This window comes from Nyctereutes procyonoides, unplaced genomic scaffold, assembly GCF_905146905.1.
Source record: "Nyctereutes procyonoides isolate TBG_1078 unplaced genomic scaffold, NYPRO_anot_genome, whole genome shotgun sequence".
In the NCBI taxonomy this organism is placed as follows: domain Eukaryota; kingdom Metazoa; phylum Chordata; class Mammalia; order Carnivora; family Canidae; genus Nyctereutes; species Nyctereutes procyonoides.
This window is the reverse complement of record NW_026575133.1, coordinates 52,007,828-52,033,136: the sequence shown is the minus strand read 5'-3', so window position 1 is coordinate 52,033,136 and position 25,309 is coordinate 52,007,828. Positions and strand designations below refer to the sequence as shown.

The 25,309-nt window shown below is 36.4% G+C and overlaps 1 protein-coding gene across 1 annotated transcript in view; it reads right to left on the bottom strand.

The window, feature by feature from the left end:
- Positions 1-6,984: 6,984 nt before the first annotated feature.
- Positions 6,985-25,309, bottom strand: part of ADAM28 (ADAM metallopeptidase domain 28) — a 56,973-nt gene continuing 38,648 nt past the window's right edge. Inside the window, exons 15-23 of the mRNA XM_055300054.1 lie at positions 22,740-22,842; positions 21,220-21,379; positions 20,439-20,519; positions 20,060-20,138; positions 12,120-12,228; positions 11,119-11,197; positions 10,281-10,346; positions 9,746-9,808; positions 6,985-8,185 (exon numbers count right to left, since the gene is read on the bottom strand). Coding sequence (XP_055156029.1) covers positions 8,165-8,185; positions 9,746-9,808; positions 10,281-10,346; positions 11,119-11,197; positions 12,120-12,228; positions 20,060-20,138; positions 20,439-20,519; positions 21,220-21,379; positions 22,740-22,842 — 761 coding nt within the window. The 3' untranslated portion in view covers positions 6,985-8,164. The remainder of the gene's footprint in view (positions 8,186-9,745; positions 9,809-10,280; positions 10,347-11,118; positions 11,198-12,119; positions 12,229-20,059; positions 20,139-20,438; positions 20,520-21,219; positions 21,380-22,739; positions 22,843-25,309) is intronic.

Here is a 25,309-nt window from a genome sequence, read left to right as displayed (position 1 = left end):
TATCCCCAGCTGCTTCAAACAGAAAATAAATATAATAAAATGATAATAGGCTATCCAACCATGAAAAGAATGAAATTCTGGCCCATTCTACAACATGGATGAACCCTGAAAACAGTGTGCTACATGCAATAAGCCAATTATATAAATGAAAAAATATTATGTGACCTCACTATATTAAGTACCTAGAATAGGCAAATTTATATGGACAGAATGTAGAGTAGAGGTTATTAGGGGTGGGGAAAAGAGTAATGGGAAGATATTTAATGGATACAAAGTTTCTGGTTTGGGTGATAAACAAGTCTGAAAATAGATAGTAGTGATGATTGTATGGCATTGTGAATGTACTAAATGCCACTGAACTTTAAGCTTGAAAAAAATCAGAGAGGAAGACAAACCATAAGAGACTCTTAATGCTAGGAAATAAACTGAGGGTTTCTAGAGGGAAGGTGGGTGGGGGGTAGGGGTAACTGGGTGATGGGTATGGGGGGCATGTGATGTGATGAGCACTGAGTGTTATATGCAACTGATGAATTATTGAAAACTGCATCTGAGACTAATGATGTACTATAGGTTGGCTAATTGAATTTAAATTTAAAAAAAGAAAATGATTAAGATGGTAGCTTTTTTGTTATGTATATTTTTTAAAAAACCCACAAATAACTAGATTTTAAAAATAGGTAAAGGACCTAAATAGACATATTTTCCAAGGAAGGCATGCATACAAATGCCTATATCTGTTGGTCTATGAAAAAGCATTCAACTTCACTAATCATAGGGAAACACATCAAAACCACAAAGAAATACCACTTCACAACTGCTAAGATGATTATTACCCAAAAGTCCAGAGTTAACAAGAGTCTGGGAGGGTGTTGAAAAAGAGAAACCTTGTACATTGTTGGTTGGAGTTTAAAGTGATACAGACACTATGAAAAACATGGAAATTCTTCAAAAAATTAAAAATTGAATTACCGTATGGCCCAGCAATTCCACTTCTGGATATTTATCCAAAATAATCGAAATTAGAATCTGGAAGAATTATCTGTAATCCCATGTACATTGTAGCACTATTCACAGTACCAAAACTGTAGAAACAATAAAAAACATCCAACAGTGGATGATGGATTTTTTAATAAGATTTATTTATTTATTTTAGAGGAAAAAAAGAGAGAGAGGAGAGAGAGAGAGAGTATGCACTCAGGGGGAAGGGTGGAGGGAGAGGATCTTCAAGCAGACTCCCTGCTAAGTGTGGAGCCTCACGTGGAACTGATTTTAAGACCTTGAGATAGTGACCAGAGCTGAAATCAAGCGTCAGATACTTAACCAACTGAGCCGCCCAGGCACCTCTGGATGATGGAGTTTTAAAAATGTGATATATACATATAAAGAAATACTATTCAATCTTAAAGAAGGAAGAAAATTCTGCGATATGTAACAACATTGGTGAACTTGGAGGACATTATGCTAAATGAAATAAGCCAGTCGCAGCAGGAGAAATATTGCATGAATCCATTTACATGAAGCATCTAAAGTAGTCAAACTCATAGAAGCAAAGCATAGAATTGTGATTTCCAGGGACTAGGAGAGAGAATTGGGGAGTCCCTAACCAGTGGACATAAAATTACAATTATGCAAGATAAATAAACTCTATAGAGATCTGCTGTATAACATTGTGCTTATAGATAACAATGTCACATTGTATACTTAAAAATCTGTTAGGAGGGTACATTTCATGTCAAGTGTTCTCACCACAATGATTTTTTAAAATTTATTTAAAAAAAGAGTTTGGATTTCAACACTAGGTATGAGAGACAAAAGAGTCAAATTTTAACGAGAAGATGACTTCACAATAAATTACATACCATAATTTTCTTCTACTTAGGGATTTAGCTTCTATAACAATCTTACTTACTTAGCATGATAATAATAGTAATATTATACTAGGTATGAGCAGCTTAGCAGACCGCCTGGGGCTAGTTGCTAAGCAATGTCTAAAGTTGTCATTGGCAAGGGAAGGTTTTTTTCTGGAAGCAGCAGAAAAGATTAGGCAAATTCAAGAGCAGATATGCCAAGATGGTTTCAGATTTTGTTTATGGAGGCCTTCCCATAATGAGTCAGGAAGGCCTGATGAGATAGATCTCAGTATCACCACAGTGTGCCATTCCTTGTGTGGCCCAGGTAGACAGTGTTAGCTAAGAAGAAAAGAGAGTCTGGGCAGAGGAGAATATGCAAGATTTATACAGGGCCCGAGCTACTTACAAATTACACTCAGATACAGAAGTTGCTTTTTTTTTTATTTTATTTTAACTTAATTTAATTTAAACCCAATTAATTAACGTATAGTGTATTATACTTTCAGAGGAAGCATTCAGGGATTCACCAGTTGGAGATAACACTAGTGCTCATGAGTTCCCGTGCCCTCCTTCATGCCCGTCCCCTGTTATCCCCTCCCCCGTCCCCCCCCCTCCAGCGACCCTCAGTTTGTTTCCTATGATTAAGAGTCTGTATTTCCTGCCTCTGTTTTCATCTTATTTGTTTTTCCTTCCCTTCACAGATGCCCATCTGCTTTGCTACTTTAATTCCACCTCTGAATGACACCACACGGTCATTCTCTTTCCCGACTGACTTATTTCACTTAACACGATCCCTCTAGTTCTATCCACGTCATTGCAAATGGCAAGATTTCCTTCTCTTTGCTAGCTGAGTACCATTCCCATCATCTATCTATCTATCATCTATGACCATCATCTATCTCCCATCCTCTTTATCCATCATCTGCCCGAGGGCACTGAGGCTCCTCCCGCAGTGTGGCTACTGTGGACCCGGCTGCTGTGCACATTGGGGTGCAGGTGTCCCGAGTGTCACTGCATCTGCATCTTGGGAGTGAGCTCCAGGCCGTGCACCTGCCGGTCGCAGGGCGGCTCTATTTGTAACTTCCTCAGGAGCCTCCACACTGTTTCCAGGGCAGCTGCACCAGCCCGCGGTCCCGCCCACAGTGGAAGAGGGTTGAGTGAGTTTTGCAGGACGTGGTAAAAGTCTGGTCCACATTTCATTCTGCGTCCTGTGGGCTCCCATTCCTTGTCCTTAAGTATTTCTGGGGAAGCCGGGTGTTGGGTTTCGTTTCAGTGAGACGTTTCCGAAGCTCACAGGCCTCAGCTGGAGCCTGGAAGGAGGCAGGTGCGCCCAGGCGCGGGGACGCCTCCTCCTGCAGGGCCTCCTGCATTGCCTGAGCGTCCCGCAGGGGGCGCCCGAGCCCAAGCCCCGCCCAGGAGGCGCGCATGCCCAGTAGGCCTCTTCCATCTGCACTAACAAGAGCCTGCCTGTGCTGGGGAGGCCTCAGGAGGACATGGGGAGCGTCCACGCTGATGAGCCGCAGACTCCTAACTGTAACTCACACCCTAACCCCTAACCCTAACTGCAAACCTAAGCTCAACCCTAACTCTAACCATAACCCTAACCCCAACTCCTAACCTCCTGCCCTAATCCCTAAAGCCTTACCCTAACTCTAAATCCTGTGCCTAACCCTAACCCCTTTCCCTAATCGCTAACCCCCATCCTAACTCCTAACCGCTGACCCTTACCCTAATCCCTCACCCTAACCTCTAATCCGTACCCATAAGCATAATCACGAACCCCTAACATCTCACCTAACCCTAACCACCAACTGCCTCCCCTCCCCTGACCCTACCATTCATTCTACCCATTCACTTACCCTGTGGTTCTAGGAGCCCCTTCTGATGTGGACGTGGCCCCCAACGGCGCCTCCAGAGTCCTCCAGGCGGTCCTGAGGCAGCCGGGCTCCTGTGAGTGCGGACGCGGCCCCACGTGTTCCTGAGTCATGGTCAGCGGGTCCTGAGGACGCGGGTCTCCTGTCACCGTGGACTATGCCTCCCATCCTCTGGAAGCCTCACAGCAGGTCCTCAGGAGGCCGGGGGCTCCTGTCAGGCTGGACGTGGCCCCACCTCCCCCCGAAAACTCACCGCGGGTCCTGAGGAGGCCGGGGCTCCTGTCAGCATAGACGCAGCCCCATCTGTCCCGAGGCCAAAGTGCAGGTCCTGAGGAGGGCGGGGGTCCTGTCAGTGTTGACGTGGCCCCACATTTTCCTCAAGCCTCACCATAAGACCTGAGGAGGCCGGGGCTCCTGTCAGTGTGGATGCGGCACCCACATCTTTCTTAGGCCTCACCACAGCCCTGACAAGGCTGCGGTCTTCTGTCCGCATGGACGCATCCCCATATCTCCCGAAGTCTACCCCGGGGGTCCTGAGGAAGACAGCGTCCTGTTGTGTGGACGTGGCCCCACGTCCTCCCGAAGCGTTACCGCGGGTTCTGAGGAGGCCGGGGCTCCTGTCACCGTCGATGCGGCCCCCAGCGGCCAGAAGCGTCAACTTACGTCCTGAGGGGCCGGGAGCTCCTGCCGGACTGGACGCCGCGCCACGTCTTCCTGAAGCCTCCCCGTGGGTCCTGAGGAGACCGGGGCTCCTGTCAGCGTGAACGCGGCCCAATGTCCCCCAGAAGTTGCTTTTCTAATTGAATTTTAAAAGTAAAATTCTGGAAACAAAAGGCAAAAATAGTTTATTAGCAGGCTTTTATAAAACTGAAGTAAGATAAGAGAAGATGATGTTATTAAGGAAATGTGAGAATCTATTATAAAATGCCTCAGAATTAGTAAAAAGGGACATTTATAGTATAAAAGGGAAAATTAGAAATTTAAAAGGTAAACTTAAGGAATTCTTCAAAGAGACCAAGGGAAGCAGGCAAACAGATGTGAGAAAGAACATGATATATGAGAAAATTGGATATCAGAAATCTCGTATGGATAACTGATACACTTGAAAAAGAGAGAATAAATGAAAGAGAATAGAGAGAGAGGAAAAATTTTTGAGATGACGGAATTCCTGATAGTGGTTAATTATGTCTAAACCTGTCCGGAGTATTTGAAACATTTGATCTCTACTCCTTTGTAGTAGTTATCTATTGCTGCGTAACAAATTTCCGCAAACCATGGCAACTTTAAAGAACACATTTATTTTCTCAGTTTCTGTTTTTTATAAAATCTGGGCAAATATTACCTGAGTCTCCTGCTTCAGTCTCTCTCATGAGGTAGCGATGAGGCCCAACTGGGCTGGGAACTGCTCCCAAGATCATTCAGTGGTTATTGACAGAATTAGTTCCTTGAGTGTTGTCAGACTGCCTGGCTCAGTTCCCTGTTGACTGTCACTCAGGGGCCACCCTCAATCCCTTACCATATAGGTGTCATTATTACTCACTTACATAAGATAGCCCCACCCTTTCCATAATTTCTGATTACAGCTAAAAGTTGTTCTTTTTCATTCATACTTCACACAAGTTTGTCATTTCATCAAAGTTAAAAGCATTTTCAAAAATCATAAAAGCAATAACTTGTTGAAGTACTAAGGAGTATTTAGAGGAACCATATGGTCTATCAGTCATAGAGTACTTGAAAAAGACCATAATTTAATCTATTTTTCTAAAGAAGAGAAAGTGAAAATAACTAATTATAATAGTAAGTTTGGTGGCATATCTGAGGTGGTTAAATGTCATGCTGTGGAATTCTTTTAAACTCGGTAAGTGCAGGGGCACCTGGTGCCTCAGTCAGTGGTTGAGTATCTGCCTTTGGTTCAGGTTGTGATCCCGGGGTTCTGGGATTGAGTCCTGCACAGGGCAAGCCATGGTGAGTCTGCTTTTCCCTCTGTCTGTGTCTCTGCCTCTCTCTATGTCTCTCATGAATAAATAAAATTCTAAAAAAAAAAGGTTGGTAAGTGGCATATCTCATCTGGAAATAGGACTGTAAAATCAAAGTCTTTGCTTTAAATTGTCTAAATTGTTCTACAGTTCTACTCAGTAGGAAACTCTGTAGGGCTTGGGTTCAAAGTCTTAGGATAAGAGAATCATTTCCCCATCAGTGTCCTCCAGTCACATGTCTTCATAAGGAGCTATGAGATCTCCACATCATAGACTTAGTGTCATCATTTCCGTATTTACAAGAAAGTTCTACTTGAGAGCATATGTTTTATTTCTAGCTCAGTTCGTGTGGTGGCTAACTGAAGATTCATACATTAAAGATTTCCATTTTATTAATATTAAGAGGAATGAGACAAGGACAAGAATTAAAATAAAAATTAAAAAAAAAACAAAGAAATAAATCAAACAATACAGCAAAGATCCATAGGTTTGTCTTAAGTAAGATTGTGGCCTCATGGGAAATAGGGATTTATTTCTGGGTTAGGACAAGGTTTTCCAAAACATCACCCCACAGATAAAGCCATAGTTTTTAATGTGTTCTCAAGTAAACTCCCACATGTAAAGAAAGCCTGCTATAATAGGAGACATTTGACAGATGGACTCTGGGTTTGTTGGGGATTGAGTTTATATAGAACCTCATACTGCAGAGAGAAATGAACTTCTTGTGGAAAAAGAAGTCGCTCCCACCCTTGGAAAAGAAGGAGTATGGGACCAAGTCCGTGGTGGAAACTGATAAAGCAGGCCAAGATAAAAAAACAAACAAACAAACAAACACAAAATTGTGGTGATGATGAAGTGGCCCTAATTGCACATGTGGAAAGCATGTGCCCTAATAATGGAAGCAGCAACTTTATTAGTTAGGATAATTTCTGTAGCAAAAAAAGAAACAACTTCAAATGGCTTAAACAATATAGAAATTTTATTGATCACATTATAGGACATCCCAGCAAAGTTTAGGGTAACTCCAGCAGTTATTAGCCTACCATTTCAATGACATCATTAATAGATCGTGTTTTATTCTTTTTACCTTCCTGCTCTATTTTATTCAGTATATCAGCCCTGCCCTCATAATCACAACACGATTGCAAAACTGCCAGATAGGCTATCCAGATGCCAACATCCAGAGGAAGGGACAAAGCTATCTTTTGAAAAATTTCCCAACTTATCTTTTCTCTTATCTCACTGGCAAAAAAAAAAAAAAAAAAAAAGGTGGCTGGGGGAGCCATACACTTACCAAATCAAGCACTAGTAAGGGAAATAAGATTATTATAATTAATTTAGAATGATAGAGATTTATCCTGGAGATGGAATAAGGATTGCCTTTTCTAAAATATGAACAACTGAATAAAACTGTTGTTCTAAAAAACAAGGAAGAATAAGGTTATTTGGAAAGCAAACAACAATGTTTATTCCAACATCAGTCAGCTAAGCTAATGATTGCTATGGGCGTTCTTATTCCAATGCTGCCAAATCATTTGATTACTTTTATGAAGCTGGAAATCTGGATGTTTATGCAAGATCTCCCAATTTTTAAATATTGGCAATAAATTCAAAACATTTAAAAATACTTTATGACCAAAATTACTCCAGCCAAATGAAAGAATTCTGTAGTCCAGATATGTCCTGCAAGCTACCTGTTGACAACCTCTGGTTTATGCTATTAACTTATGTAACTAAAACTTTCTCTACTTAGAAAGTGAAGTTCATATTAAGCTTGCCAGTCACTGAATTATACAAATTCCTGGGGAAAATTTTTTTTGATTAATAAAGTTTTTATTAATTTGTAGCAAACTTCAAATGGCACAGCTAATAAGGATTGCAAAAGATAATGTAGGAATAAGATGTTTTATCAATCAGAGAGAATGTTTATATACTTTTGTTCCTAGGGCTCTAATTTGACAGGTTAATGGTTAAAACATCAAGATGTTGCTAGTCATCTAATGATAAATATACAATTTTCTTCCATTGCCCCCAGTTTCCTGTGATTTCTTGGGGGATTTTTGGTTGTTTTAATTAGAGGGTAAATTATTTCTTACTAAATTAGAAAATCAAGATGTTCAAAATATTTGAGGAAATATTAGCCAACATTACAATAAGAAAAGGGAGGATGTCTAGAAATGTCACCTAATTAGAGATTTCAGATTCATAGCTGCTGGTTTAGAATCCTCTTCTTTCTCAAGAGTATGGAGGATAGAGATTGCAAATTCATACAAAGATTCTCAAGAGTATATCTCTCTTGAAAATTTCTGTTTAATCTCCTCAAAGTATAAGATGAATCAAGAAATGTTAACATCCTTAAGTATCAAGAGCAAATAATGAGAAAGTAAGTATATTTCTCTTCCATCCAGATTATCCAGTTTTCCAAATTGATCATTACCCCATCCATCCTTGCTTTGTTGCTGCTTTAGACTTTTGGATTGGACCCCTGAAAAAGACAAAGTTCTTAAATTATCAACTTAATTCTAAAAACTTAGATATTCTCTAACTTTGAACTATTGAGAAATTAAAATCAATTCTGTGTAGTCACACTTTCTATTTTATAGATCATTTGATATTTCACAGTGAAGCAGTGGAAACATGTGAAGACAGGGAAAGAATGTGAGAAAAACACCACACTGGAATCCAAATATACATCTGATTAATTGGTGTAAAATGGAAAAGATGAAGGATCAAGAGAAGAGCTATGAGACACTGGGTAATTAACCTATGGGAGATGTCCTCTATCTCAATTCCTGAGGAATATTTCTGAGAAAATAAAGAATATTGGGATCATCAACACTTCCTAGCTAAAACTCTCCCATCTTCTTCCACTTGGTTTTGACCACACAAAGAAGGGAGACATATCTTAGATCCTATAATCATACACATACTGTTCTTCATGAATATCTTCTAGGAAGATAGGGTTAGAACTTCTCTCCTTGATAGTAGGAGTGTGGCAAGATTACAGTAGTTTGGCTATGGATCTCTCACTTTATTTTATCCTTAAAAACAGATGGAAGTATTTTTGTGGTATTATGATATATTAAAGACAAAAATAATAGTAAGTCATTAGAAACGCTATGTTTTTCCAATCTTAAGCATATTTATTTCCTTATTTAAATCATCCTTTATCTTTCCATCACTCTAGTTCAAGTTCCAACCACTTAGTCAATGAATCTTTCTCCTACTTTACTCTGAGTTCATTCATTTTCCCCCTTACCATATTCTTCTCAGTTAGTACCATTTGCTTTGTCAGGAAAAATATGTGAGGAACTAAGCGCTCTATACATATATGACTAGTTTTCACACTAAAAATGTAAACATTCTTGAAAAAATGATCTTAAGTTTTAGTTCTTTCTCATTTACCCACAACAGAGTATCAAGTATGAAGAAATATGCTCAGTAATTACTTGAGTGAATGAATTCTACTTTTACTTCTTAAGTGCCTAACTTTTATTACAGATTTGCCTACATATGGTCTATTTTTCATACCTTGAAAACTGTAGCTAATATATAGACCTTATTCTATCTACATTAAATTAAAAAGTAAAATATATAACAAAATTTTATATTCTCCAGAATAAGCATATAGAAACTAACCTTTGAAGGAAACTGTTTACCTCCTACAGCAAAACTATTTATCAATTCATGATGATTATGTAACAGTAGAACTATTTTTAACAATAAAAATTAATACCCATACTAATTTTAGATAGTAAGTAGGACTTACTTTCTTTTTTTTAAAGTTTTTTTATTTATTTGAGTAATCTCTATACCCAACATGGAACTTGAACTCTCAACCCTGAGATCAAGAGTCACATGCTCTTCCAACTGAGCCAGACACATGCCCAGTGTAGGAGGCCTTGCTTTCTTAGATATACCTATGTGCTAAAATATCTCAGGTTACTCTAAGGAGCATGTATCCTGAGAAAGAATCTATAGAGACATTATTCACATGGGGCCCAAAGGACATTTAAAAAATCATTAGTGACTACCAGATACTTACAAGGAAAGAAGATGACGCAGATGTAGGAATCGGTGGTGGTGGAAAATCTGGCTTTGTAATTAGCTAGTGAAAAGATAAAAAAATTAATTCTAAGGTGGGGCCTTGAAAACATGTGCTTAACGGAAAGGCTTAAATCATTTTCAGAAAAGGAGAACTCATGATCTTACCCATGAAAATAGTCTAAATCTGTAAGTTCAAGTGCTTTCATTTAGGCATACATATATAATTCAGAAATAAGGCCAATGACAATAGACAGATGGTGAAGACGCCATTTTATGAAGCTGATAGATACTTTTCTTGTAATAAGTCACCAGCTTTTCATACCCAGTAATTCAGATTTAGGGGTTAAATGTACGAATATAACCTTCTCACATTTTGCATTTTCAAAAAGTTTTGGCGGAAAATCTATGTTTTATATTAATATTCACAAAGATTTTAACATTCTTCTGAGGAAATAATTGGGTATTGTGGGTTATGTCTTTTACTAGTAGTTCCTTGGGATTAGATTGGAAGTGATCTTTAGTTTTCAACTCACAAAAGAAGCTGGAGGCTCATTGCCCTCTACTGGCAGATCAGGTGAATGGAGCTTCATCTGACTCATCTAAAAATAATAATGATATATTTTTTAATGAAATGATCAGTTTTCTAAGTTCAATTTTCAAATAAGCAGTCCTTTCAAGACCTAGGAGATCAGAACTAAGATGACACCAAGTGACTGGAAGGGAAATCACAGCGGTCCAGCTGCTGCATTCTGCTGTATCCAGAGCTGCCAGAGACAGGTACATTTCCATTAAAAACATTTTGCCAATGACACTACCATTAAACAACCTCTTAAATTTCTAAACTTGCAAAACAAGGCAATGGCTTTAAGGGTTATACATATTATATGTATTGTTATGCAAATATACATATTATTTTCTTTATTGGGACATTTGTAAAAGGAAAAAGGAATCCGCTTCTAGTCAGAAAAAAAGAAAAAGAGAGAGAAGGAAGAGGAAAGAGAGATAAGAAGAGAGAAAGAGGGAGGGAGGGGACAGAAGACAGGAATAGAGAGAAGGGGAAGGAGCAGGGGAGGGAAAGACAGAGACAGAGAATCTGGAGTCAGCTCTCCTTGTTCTCTTTATTTTCTTAGCATTTGTGAACCTCAACAAAGCAGCCTCAGCATTTTAGAAAGATTCTTTTGCACTTTAATAAAAGGCAAAGAAGAAATTTTCTGAATGCATAGCTACAGAGCCCCAAATTCTTGCTAAATACTAACTAGTGGACTGGATTTGTAAAACATGACTGAGTAGGAAAGACAGGTGGTCAGGACAAGACAATGAGAGAATCACAAACTGGGACCTAAGGCAAGCACACTACAAACTACGGTTCACCTCTTGGGGTTGAACAGCCTTCCCTGTCTGTGGGTTCCTCTTCTGTCTGCGAGGCCTGGTGCCAGTAGTAGACAGTGGCCTGAACGTGAAAGCATATCATATAAATAGATTTAGTAGTTCCTTCACCATGATGAGGACACTCTAGAGAAGTCTGCCAATTTCCTTTTCCCATTGTGTCATCTTTGGTCATTGGCTGGGCTTTCTTCTGCTCTCTAGGACATTCGTAAGGTCTCGTCTGAAATTCATAATCACCACCAGTAATTTTCGACCAGATTCTCTACAGAGCCCTGATTTCAAATAATAATGATTTGAATCAGCGTTTACCTAAATTATTGTGTCATTTAATTAATTATTTATTTTATTTATTCTATAATTAGGAAACCCTTTATTGTGAATAAGTCAGTCTTTTAAAAAAAGGCTAGAAAGATGTTGTAGTGTCAAGATCATGTTTGAAAGACTAACCAATGTAGGTGGAAATCAAGATTCCATCAACTTCTGTTGTAAGACTTTGTACATATTTGTTAACCTCTCTGAGCCTTTGTTTCCTTAGAAAAAGTATGAAGTGCCTTGTTTTGCAAGACTGTTGTAGGATTAATATATAATACCTTTTCATCTATAAAATGGAAATAATAGTTACTACCTCACAACATTCTTGTGAAGATTAGAGATAGTGAATGTAAAGCAAAGCAATTGTCACAAAGATAGTGACCAATTAATGTGACATATGGTATTCTTATAATGGGTGTAAAACCTTTAATAATGAGAGTTACTATAACTTGTTATTAATTATAAGTACAGTGATCAACATAAAAAAATACACATACTGTCATGAAGGATTTCCCAGTAAAATCGATACCTGGCTTCTGGTCCAAGAAAAATATATCTGTACTTATTTCTGACTATTTGAGGTACCACAATTAAATTTGAGAATTTGGGTCATATCCTTGAATTGAAAAATAAATTAGAGGCCAAAAAGTCCCCAAAGCAAGATTGAAGCCTACCTCTGGACTTCCTTCTGCTTTCCTCTGGTACTTTGGTGCCAGATTACTACAGCAACCACCACAGATATGACAGCCACAGGGAACAGCACCCCAACCACAATGGAGAAGTCTGCAACAAAGAGAACCCAAACAAGATGAGGCTATGAGAAATTCATAAATATCCACCACTCTGGTCTTTATTTCTGTATCTATCACAAATTGCATTTATGCTTTCCTCCAGAGAACACACACTCCCTGGAAAATCTCTCATGGTCAGTAAAATGAAAATGCATTTTGTTTAAATTTTTTTTAAAGATGTTTTATTTATATATTCATGAAAGACATGAGAGAGAGGCAGAAACATTGGCAGAGGGAGAAGCAGGGCCCCTGTGGGGAGCCTGATGTGGGACTTGATCCCAGAACCCTGGGATCATGACCTGAGCCGAAGATAGATGTTCAACCACTGAGCCACCCAAGGGCCCTGAAAATGCATTTTGATCATGAGAAATACTATGTAGATAGAGGAAGTAAAGGGGAAATGCATATAAAACATTGTATATGAAGTAGGTAAAGCATCATGCTACTGAGAATACTTACAAGGGATGATGAGTATAACAACTAGAAACTGTTGAGTTCAGAGATTAGAGAGAACAGGAAGTAAGGAGGATGGAAGAAAAGAAGTGAAACATTTTTAGGATTTGGCATTGGAATCAAACAAAGAAAAAGAAACTAAAGCCTTGAGATCATATTCCTGTCAGTAGCAAATGAAGAGTGGAGACATAAAGAAGAGACTTGATAGAGGCACTGGGGACTGTTTCCTGATGTTTGCTCCATCTTGGAATTATTATGGGCAGAGAAGAAATTATGTGACCCTGTGAATTGAGCACCACTTTGAACAAATTTCCTGAGTGTAATGGTGTTTTCTCTTTTAACTGCTAATCTAAGTAATGACTGTAACTTTAATTTTTTGCTATCTCCAATATTAATTTCTCTTCTAATAATCTGAAACTTCAGAAACCAAGAGGTACATGTTTGAAGAGGAATGAGAACAACTATTGCTTTCTTATGAGACATCAGCAAGACAATAAGAAGATTAATTTTGGTATAAATGCAAGAAAAGTTCCTAAGTGTGAACACATATACATGCACATGGAGACAGATATGTCAGAAGTATAATTCTAAGATAATAACAAATATCTAAACTTTCCACCCTCCATAACAATTCCTATCCAAAAAGCCAAAGGAAATAAAATTCTGAAGTATTTCAATTGAATATAGCATGGACAGACTCAGAATGAAAAAAACAGTACTGGCACTAACGTTGGATTTCTAACTATTTTCAGAAACTGACATGGTATCAGAGGAAATAAAGAGGAAATTGACCAGACTTTACAAAAACCCCTACTTTGCAATTTTTTTAATGCATTTTTTTTTCTAATTCATGAGAGACACACAGAGAGAGAGAGAGGCAGAGAGATAGGCAGAGGGAGAAGCAGGTTCCATGCAGGGAGCCCGACGTGGAACTTGATCCCAGGTTTCCAGGATCATGCCCTGGGCTGAAGGCAGTGCTAAACCGCTGAGCCACCCGGGCTGCCCTTTTTTTGCAATTTTTTTTAATGCATTTTTTTTAACTTCATGAGAAACACACACAGAGAGAGGCAGAGACATAGGCAGAGGGAGACAAATACCCCTACTTTGAAAGGACAAAGTCTACAGAGAAAGATGGAGTATAAGACAAATGGGGAGTATTATGATAGGAAGGAGGTATGCTGTTGAACATGGAAATAATTGAAGATAAAGTATGCTCTTCTGTTTCTGGTAATGGTGGTCTAAGAAATTCAGACCAACTCCTTCACTAAAACAACTAAGGCATTTTTGCGCCCCCCCCTCAAAAAAAAAAAACAAAAACAAACAAAGCAAAACAACACTTCATCAAAGACATGGTAGTACTAAAAACAAAATAGGGGAAAATTAATTTGAAAAGATGAGTGAGAGGGCAGGAACCCAGAAAGACAGAAAGGAGAATGATCTTGGATGGAAGTTCAGAAATGCAGTAATGAAAAATAAATACACCAAGTATGAACCCTATTGTGAACTATGGTCTTTAATTATCATGTGTTAGTGTAGCTTTATCATTTGTGACAATGGACCACTCTGGTGGGAGATGCTGATAGTGAAGGAGCACTGTTGAGGCGGGGAGGGGCAGAGGCATATGTGGATTCTCTGTACTTTGCTCGATTTTGCTGTGAACAGAAAACTGCTCTAAAAAGCAAAGTCTACTATAAAACAAAATGAAACAACAAAAAAAGAAAACAAATAAAATAAACATTTTTACGATGACCACTAAAATAATATAAAATAAATGTGCAATTTCCAAATTAATAAAAAGAAAAATGGAAAGATTAAAATCCTCAGTAAGTCCATACAAAAGCAAGGTAGTAGAGAAAATGGAACACAGAATAGGCAAAATAAATAAAAATCATATAATATGATTGTAGACTATACCCAAGTATATCTGTAGTTGCCTTTAATTTAAATAGACTAAATACCCTGGCTTTAAAAAAGATTGTAAGACCACACATTTAAGAATATATATATATATATATATATATATATATATATATATATATCAGAAAAAAAGAATATATGTTTCCATGCTTTTTAAAAATAAGTAACATATATAAAACATGAGGCTTAAAAAAATAAAATGAAACATGAGTCTTTTTTTATAAAGAATAAAAGTAAAAGTATGGGAAAGTGTTATACCAATGCAAAGGAGACCAAAAGAAATTCAGCATAGCTATATTCATCTCCAGGAACTACAGACCTTATAAAAGCAAGAAGACTAGAGCTACATACAAGCATTGCTTAATGATTAAAGTGTGAAGTCACGATGAAGACGTAACAATTCTAAACTTTTATGTAATAATAGCATGCTCATAAGATATATAAAGCACTGGTAGAGCCAGAAGTAACAGTCAAATTCACAATTGTAGTGAAAGATTTTTAATATTCCTGGCTCAGTAGTTGACAGCACAGATAAACAAGATATCAGTAGGGATTAATAGATGTACACACAGTGAATAATCTTGGTATAAAAAACAGAAAATACTGCTTACAACAACATAGAATACATATTTTTGCATGCACAAAGAGAATATTTACAAATATGGGAATATTCTGAGCCATAAAGCAAGTTGCAATACATTTCAATATATTCTTAACACAGTTTTTCTGACCCTTATGTAATTATGTTAAGTATTAATTTAATAATAACTGAAAGGGATCCCTGGGTGGCGCAGCGGCTTAGCACCTGCTTTTGGCCCAGGGCGCGATCCTGGAGACCCAAGATCGAATCCCACGTCGGGCTCCCGGTGCATGGAGCCTGCTTCTCCCTCTGCCTATGTCTCTGCCTCTCTCTCTCTCTCTCACTCTGTGTGACTATCATAAATAATAAATAAAAATTTAAAAAATAATAATAATAATAACTGGAAACTCACATATGCTTATATGTTAAGAAATATAAAACTAAACATTTCAGGGCCAAAGAAGGAAGCAAGTGGAAAATAGAATATAATTTAAATCAAATGATAATGAAGATATCTTTTACCAAATGGGCTACAACTGAGAGTTCTTAGAGGAAAATGTATAGATTTATCTTTAAAAAATGTGTTTTAAAAGAGAGCTGAAAATTAGTGAGTCGAATTACCATTTCAAGAATTTTTTAAGATAAAATAAATGTAAGGAAAGGAAATGGAACAGTATAAATTATAAATTAAGATAGCAAACAAGTGTAAAAAAAAGAAAAACAAGCAAATTATTAAAAAATGCCAATTTAAAAATTCCATTTGGATGATAAAATAAAATAAAAAACCAATTCCACAGATCCCATTGATAAAAACATAAGAAAATATTAACTACTTTAAACCAAAATACATAAATAAATAAATAAATTTAGATGAAGCAGAAAAATTTCTAGGAAACCGTAACATACTAAAACATATAAGAAGAAATAAAAAATCTGAAGGGTCTTATAATTACTGAAGATATTGAATCTTCCGTTTTTATACAAACTCTTCCAGAAAATATAAATAAACACTTTCCAATTCATTTTCTATGATTGACGAAACCCTAATATTCAAATTGAGCAAGAAATTGCAGGCCAATATTACTCAGGACATAAAATAATAGCAAACATCATCCATCAATATATGTAAGAGATACTGCATCTACATTGGGTTTATCCAAAGATTGCAAAGTTAAGTAAATGTTCAGATATCAACCAATTTATTTTGCAACACTAATAAAGGGGTAAAAAATCTTAACTAATAAATAAAGAAATGTATTTGATTTAATTCCTAGGATTAGACATGAACTTCCTTAACCTGATAAAGGAGACATAAATATGTACAGAATACCTTCAGATAACAGGGCAAAACACAGAGTCTTTACTTTGAGACTGAGAAAGAAACAAAGAAGCTTACTATCACTATTTCTATTCTGCATTGTACAGGGGGGTAGTACTCAGTGAAGAAAAACAAGTACAAGAAATTAAAATTGTAAAAATTAGAGAGAAAGAAATAAAACTACCATTTTCTGAAGCAATATGACTGAATATGTAGGAAATTTAAAGGATTTATAAGCTATCAGAATTATTGAGAGGTTAGCATAAGTATTTGATATAAGAATAAATATAGAAAAATGAGTTGAATTTCTATATTCTAGTAATAGTTGAAAAAATATTTTTTCAGAAGATACCATTTAAAATATACAATGAAAGCTAAATTCCTGTAAGTAAATCTAACAAAATACATGAAAAATTTCTATGGTAAAAACCATTAAATGTTATTTGCCAGAATTAAGAAAGACTAAATATATGGCCAGATATTTCATATCAATAGATTAGGAAATCAATATTTTTAAAGATGTATTTATTTGAGAGAGAGAAAGAGAGCAGAGGGAAGGACAGGGAGAGAGAGAAAGAGGGAATCTCAGACTCTCTGCTGAGTGCAGAGCCCATCACAGGACTCAATCTCACGACCCTGAGATCATGATCTGAGCAGAAATAGTCAGACACTTAACTGACTAAGCCACTCAGGTGCCCCAGGAATTCAATATTTTTAATATATGCTTATTCTCCTCAAGTAAATCATAAGTGTGGTTTATGTTAAATGAAAATCCCAACAGGAATTGTGTGTAAATTGAGAATCTGATTATAAAATATATGTGAAAGTACAAAAAGCTAATAATCAATTTGTTCTTAAAGAAGAACAAAGTTAAAGGACAGCATAAAAATATAAAAAGATTGGGTTTAAAACAATATGCAGAAATAAAATATATGCTTTCAGAAAAAATATAAAGAATCAAAGTAAATTTAGGGTGGCATCTGTTTGGTACTCTCAGTAAAATGAAAACAGATTGTTCAAGAAGATACGAAATAAGAGAAGACAATAGAGTGGCATGAAAAAGGTTTAAAGAAACACAAAAATACCACTGACCATTTTAGACTGTCATTATAACTAACAAATAGAAGTGTTAACATTGCCAAAAATTCACTCTATGATATAGAAAACAGTTTTGAAAGACTTTCCCCAAAATAATAAGAGATAGACAATGACCAAAAAAGATAACAAGAAGGCTACACAGTCAAGATATTTGATATAAATAATTTATATTCCTGAATTCGAAACCAAGGAAGTGGAACACAATCAATTTAAAAATCTGTAATAATGGAAACATTCCTTGTACTAAGGAAATTACCAAATTCTCAATTTGAAAGACCTCACTGGCCAACAATCAAAATAATAAAAAGAAAACAACACCCAGGCATGGCATGATGTGATTAGTTTTCATTAAGGAGCAATTCTGAAAACATTTAAGGGAAAATAAACTAATGATTTTTAAAGGGTTATTTCACAATAACAAGCAAAATCAGGGTAGCCTTAATTTTTTTAAAGATTTTATTTATTTATGAGAGAGAGAGGGAACGAGAGAGAGAGAGAGGGAGAAGCAGGCTCCATGCAGGGAGCCCGACGTGGGACTCGATCCCCGGTGTCCAGGATCACGCCCTGGGCTGAAGGTGGCACTAAACCGCTGAGCCACCCAGTCTGCCCTAGCCTCAGTTTTTGAACATTAAGTATCAGTATCTACTTCTTGAAAGAGTCATTAAATTAAAACTTTAAGTCAAAAAATGTAATCCAATCCAACCTACTATTCATGTTTTCTGTTTAGCAATGGAAATAAATCCTTATAAATGCAGTGCAGAATTCTTATAAATGCAGAAAGAAAAGAAATGACTAATGGAAGTGATTTAGCAAATCAAGAGATGAAATAAAATAGAATTCAAGAAGAGGGAAGTCATAGTTCAAAAGGATTTTTAGTGAGTGTTGAAACCATTAATGAATTTTCTAATTAATGTAGTTGATTGATTTTTTTTAGTTGATGGATGTTTATGCATCTATTCCCCTACCATATCCAAATACCAGATGACACACCCTAAAGAGCATATGTGTATGTGTGATATGTGTATGTGTATATATATATATACACACATGCAATAATATATATATATATATACATGCAATAATATATTTAGCATTTAAATATATATGTAATAAAATCACAGAGCACTAGAAAAATAGTAAAGAATTTTTAGAAATTTCAGAAAGAAAAGTAAAGGGATTTAGGCAGACAGAAACAGAGCATAGTCCAAGCATCAGAAGTAAATGCTATTCTTTCTTGGGAAGTCTAGCAAAGAACCAACACATTTTTAAAAAATAGCCCAGAGGTGCCTGTGTGACAAGATGGTTAAGCATTAGACTCTTGATTTTGGCTCAGGTCATGATTTCTGGGTTGCACAATTGAGCCCCATCTCAGGCTCCATTTTCAGCATGGAGTCTGCTTGAAATTCTCTCTCTCTCCCTCTGTCCTTCCTCTCCTCTAAAAAATAATAAATAAAAATAAATCTTAAATAGCCCAAACATCTGAAGTAGATGCTCTTCTTTCTTGGGAAGCCAACAGAGAATGTGAACTTGAGACAGATAGTTTGTTCAGCTCCATCTTCATCCCCATCTGCATCCCTATCCCTTGTGTATACAGTACAATAGTGAGAACAGAGACCCAAGAACTGCTCTCTAGAAGCAATGGAGGATGTAAGAGCCAGAGGAGTAGAACAGAGACAAATGGTAGATATCCACAGTCGATGAGACAGAGAAGGGAGGAGCAAGGAAAGAGTGCTGAGAGAAAGCAATTCTCTCAGGAGGTAAATGCAATGAGAAGCTCTCCCCTGTGCAAAGTACTCCACCATGGTGACTGGAGGTGAAAATCCCCACCCTGGCTGCTTTCCACCCTAATGGCCTGGAGGGAGGTCTCTCTATCTACTGATAGAACTCACAGGCAGATCTTCCAGCTGAAGAAGTATAAGTAGGTACAAGCACAGAAACATGCAAAGAAAACCCATGAAAACGAATTCAAGTCAACTTAATCCCACCTTCAACTGAAGGTCTCATATCCTGAAGAAAAATAACACAATAAGATATGGGATGAAAAATGAATCAATCAAACTCAAAAAAAGATGACTCAAAGAACAAAACTGAATGAACAAAAATAATCTAAGCCATATTCTTAGAGAGCTCTATGAAGATATTATATCAACATATCAATTAAAGTTGATGTGAAAATAGAACAATCTTAAGGCAAGAAAATTTGGGAAATTCAAATTAAGATTACAAATGTAAAACTTGAGGAAATATTTTTGTATGTATAGTAAAAGCATAAGGATGTGGAAAATATGATTAAAAAGTTGTTAGAGACCTTAAAGATTAATATTATAGATTTAGTATATATGGAATTAACAAGAATTCTAAGAGGAGAAAAAAAAAGTCAATGAAATCTTATGTAATATGAAATTAAAGCTTAGAAGAGCAATTTTTTTTTCAGGATAAGCATGTAATGTTACCTACGGAAGACCACTGAGGAGTCATCGCAATCAGGAGGGGCCCATCCTTCTTTACACTGACACTGGAGCTCGTGGTCACACACCTAGGGAAGCAGTAATCCTGTTAGTTTCCACATTAATCTGACACCAATTCAAAGGCCCTATCCATCCATTCAGAAAAAGGACTAACCCTTGCTCTGTCTATATCTATCTATCTATAGCTATCTATATAAAATATGAATTTATCACAGGAATTTCAATACCAAGTTCTTCAAAGAAATTTTTTTTTCATTGAACCAAACTACGGAGCTGTTAAGGCAAACTTAATAATTTTAATCATTTAATGCTGGAACATTACTTTAGCATCATCAAGATTGACCTAAAATTACATTTCCAAAACTTACAGCATGTCCTTTGCACTTGGAGGAGCAATTGGTTGATTTGTATGCTCTTTCGATATCCACACATTCGGCATTAATGCAAACCTGAAAGTGATGTGAAAAACACCAACTTGACATCAATACTCAATGACTTCAGCTCTGTAAACTGCTGACTCTGTGGAATTTAGTCTTCTATTTTTACCCATGACTATTGTTATCAGACTTAGCTTTTTATTATGGAAATCAGAGCATTATTTTGAAAGTAAAAAGATGAATCTAGATAATTTTTATAAAAAATTTTGGTTAGTCCTCTAAAGAACACTTCCTTACTTCATTTATCTCTCATGGGTCCCTTAATCCACCTCTTTAGTCCACTCCTGAGACTGCTACTGTATTGCTGAGCTAAACATTGGACATGATACAGGACACCCATTCCAAACAAAAATATTATGGAAAATATGTTACTATCATATCATCTGCAATATTATAATACCTATCATTTATGTAAAATAAATAGTATTGTTATTATTATCTTAATTATTATCAGGGTGGCCATCATTTATCTAGAACCTACTGATTTAGGGTCAATAAAATTTACCAAGGTTTAATAATCTAGTACTGAGCACACAATAGTTATTTATTAAATAGTATTGAAGGAATGAATACATTCATGCATAAATGAATGGTATGAGTATTGCTTTGAAAACAGTGCCCCATGAAGCATAAGGAGTCCTTGGGAAGCAAAAAAACAAAACAAAACAAAAGATAAAAAACATTTTGATTAAAAGCTACATTTTCAACCTACCTTCTTGTTTCCACACTTCGTTCCATTGGCTACCATGCCTATTTCTTGACTGCTGTCTTCAGGATTAAATGTTTTACATGTCAGGAAAGTTACTATATGTCCTCTCCAGGGCAAATTATCTGACCCACCTTGACAGAACAACTTCCCACACATGGCATCACTGAGGAAAAGCCAAATTTATTGCAGTTGAAATACCAGGATCCAAATGGCAATTCTATGTAGTTCTAAATCAGCTCCCTACCAATATTTAACTAATCGTATTTCTCCCTATAGCTGAGACTTCTAGTTCTCCTTTATGTCAAATTTCTTTTTTATTCTTCAGTAATAGAACCACTGAATATGAGCAAGGCACATTTTCCTCAAAAACAAAACCTGCATTTCCCAGATTCCTAGACAGCTAATTTTGGCCAATTGCCTGTATTCTGGCCAATTAGAAGTAAGTAGAATCTTATGTTCAAATCCTTGAATCTGCCCTGATTTCTTATAAAGGAGAGACAATGGAATTTTATTATCCTTTAGGCTCAGGCAACCCAAAGGGTGACACTATGTCCAAAAATATAGTTTGGTAATATTTATCATCTGGAAAAATTACTGTTTAATAGAAAAACTTTGAGAATGTTAATCTTGTTCAGTCTATTATACATCACCTAGTATGTGTAAAATTTGGAGCAGGTACTAAGTTTAATCTATTATAATTTAAATTTTAAAAGTCATCTTGAGGGATCCCTGGGTGGCGCAGCGGTTTGGCGCCTGCCTTTGGCCCAGGGCACGATCCTGGAGACCCGGGATCGAGTCCCACATCGGGCTCCCGGTGCATGGAGCCTGCTTCTCCCTCTGCCTGTGTCTCTGCTTCTCTCTCTCTCTCGCTCTCTGTGTGACTATCATAAATAAATAAAAATTAAAAAAAAAGTCATCTTGAAATTGTATTATAAAAAAAAACCTTACACAAAACTCTCAACTCTTTTGCTTATGATATTATAGAATTTTTTTCCAGAATATCAATACAAAAAGTAAAACAAATTCTTCAGGTGAATTGTCAGTCTTTTATCTTACTGTATTTTTTCTTTCTGTAATGCCATGGCAAGCTTAAACAAAACTATACAAGCATTTTTTTGGATATCCTTCTGAGTAGATAAATATTTCTACTCCTAGAATTATAATGAAACACTTAGATGGAAAAGCTGCTAAGTTGTATTGAAAAGTCCACGTATAGATTTCCAGCCAGGTCCATTCACTGCTGCATGTTCCATCCAAACATTGCCTCTATTTAACAGTGACTGTACTTGATGTCATCTGAAGTTTCCACCATGAGGGACTGGAAAAAATAGTTCATTTCTTATTTGTCTTTTAACTTAGTGCCTAACCTAAAACATAGAACATAATAGTCACGTGAATGCTTATCAAATGAATGATGTCCAAATTAACTTTTGCTTTAATTGGAATAAACCAGAACATGTGTCTGGAAGTGTGTGATTTCTCTACTCTATGGAGCAAGAAGATTCAAACAACAAGCCACTTACCTTGCTTTGCAGGGGATAGGTCTGTCCTCCACTTTGCGACAGTATCCATACTTTGATCCACCTTCATTCCTGCTGTAGCACGATCTATCTGCAACCTTGGTCCCTGGAAGCAGGCATGGTCAGTAGAGACATATTAGAAATGAGATAAGTTATTCAATTCTACAAAGAATCAATGAAATATAAAATTAATGAAATGCAAAGCATATAAACTATATCAGCATAATCCCATTGACCATTGTCAGAAATAAAGGCTGCAATAGTTTGTTATTAAGAAAGCTGGCTAGAATTTAAAACAATTCTTTAGAGGTGCCTGGGTGGTTCAGTCAGTTAAGCATCCAGCTCTTGATTTCGTGTCAGGTCATGATCTCAGTGTCCTGAGGTCGAGCCCTATGACAGGCTCTGCACTCTTCTCAGAGTCTGCTTAAGATTCTCTCCCTTAAAAAAAAAAAAAAAAAAAAAAAAAAAAAAGGGATCCCTGGGTGGCGCAGCGGTTTGGCGCCTGCCTTTGGCCCAGGGCGCGATCCTGGAGACCCGGGATCGAATCCCATATCGGGCTCCCAGTGCATGGAGCCTGCTTCTCCCTCTGCCTGTGTCTCTGCCTCTCTCTCTCTCTCTCTCTCTCTCTCTCTCTCTGTGTGTGTGTATGACTATCATAAATAAATAAAAATTAAAAAAAAAAAAGATTCTCTCCCTCCGGCCCTTCCCACCTCATGCACACATTCTCTTGAAATAAATAAATAAATAAATAAATAAATAAATAAATAAATAAAATCTTAACAAACACATAAAATAATCCTGTAAATATTTAACTTTTGAATAGTGACTATCTAAATATTTGGAAATGTGGTTGATTTTCAGAAGATTCAAAAAAATCCATCTAAATATGAAGACTAGCTAGGAAAGCCACAATCATTATAGTAACCACCCACCAGCAGACATTGGAATGCTCTCCTGCTAATACTTGCTACTGTCACAATTATTTGCTATGTTTAGTCAAACTTCTGCTTTGTGGAGACACAGCAATAAGCATCACATATTTAATTTCTAATGCAGTCTTCCTTAGATTCCCATCAGACAAGCAATAGAACATAGTGCTTACGAGCTCAGGGGCTAAGCTGCAGCTGTGTGACCTTGGCCCAGTGCCTTAACCTGTTGGTTTATCTGTAAACTTGGATCATTTTACTGAATTTCATGTTTCAATGCCAAGATGATAAAATAAATTTTATTATACTTTCTTAACTATTTGATCTTAATAGCATTTATAGGCTCCCCATTATTATAACAAACTGCACTGAAAAATATTGAATAATTAGGCATGAATAAAAAGAAAAAGCATATTTGTAATTCCAAACTTCAGATTTATTGCTGCTAATATTGTGGAAAGTAACATTTATACACCTGGTACCACGCTGCTTCCCAATTAATAGTATACTTGGCCTTTCCCCAGTAACTAAATATTCAGCAGTATCATAGCTCTGAAAGTCTAATTGGAAAATTTCTACATTTTATTTGACTAATGCTTTTTCTTGAGCTTTGAGATGTTTCCCAATTATCCTTCATCAATTTTAAAAGTGCTCACCAGGCTATAAAATGAATGAATAAATGAATGAATGAATGAATGAATAAATAAATAAATAAATAAATAAATAAATAAATAAATAAAAGTGCTGGCTGAAAATCCTTTGTGAAAAAGTATTCCTGAATGCACTTTCTGGGGAAAGCTGTACGTTTTCTTTTTAGGTTGTACATACGGTTTTCCAAGTCATCCTGGAAAGACTGTGCTAATTCATGTCCTTACCAGAGTGTGTAAAACTTGGTGTTTTGACACATCTTGACTGAAACTGAGCATTAACTGTAACAAAATTTTGTCAATTTGATAAATGTTGAAGGAAATCAATTTTTCATTCCTATTTCTTACTATATTTGCATTTCTTGACTCATCAATGTGTCACTGTTTCATACTTCTTGCTAGTGCATTAAAATGACTTTAATGTTTTTTAGACATTTGCACTCCTTTATGACAATTTATCTGTTAATGCCTTGGTCACAATTTCCATATTTGAATTGCAAGTGATTTATAGAAATGATGTGATATCGGAGAGAGTGATCTCCCCCTTATATATAAGCCTTTTCAAACGTTGAAGATTAATTTGAAACAAATTTGTGATCCCTTCTGAATTACAAAATTTGGAATTTTATTTAGGGCAATCTGCCTCTCTGATCTTTTATACAAGCTACCTTTAAATGTGTGATTTAAACAATCTTTCCTATTTCAATATTGGATAAATATGTTCAACATTAATTCAATAATTTTGAACATTGAAAGTCAGGCAATGTGCTAGGACACACTGGGAATACAGTTGTGAACAAAATACACAGTCTCTAGGTAGTGGGAAATTTACAGATTTACAGGGGAGGCAGACAGTAAAGGATCAAGCAAAAGAAGAAAGTTGTAGTCTTTACTGCAGTGATTTATCACCAGATAATAAAGGGGATGCTCAGAGCTTCAGCTCTGTGCAGATTTTCTTTCCCCAGTTTCCTGCTGTATGCCAAAGTTAGCCAAGGAAACA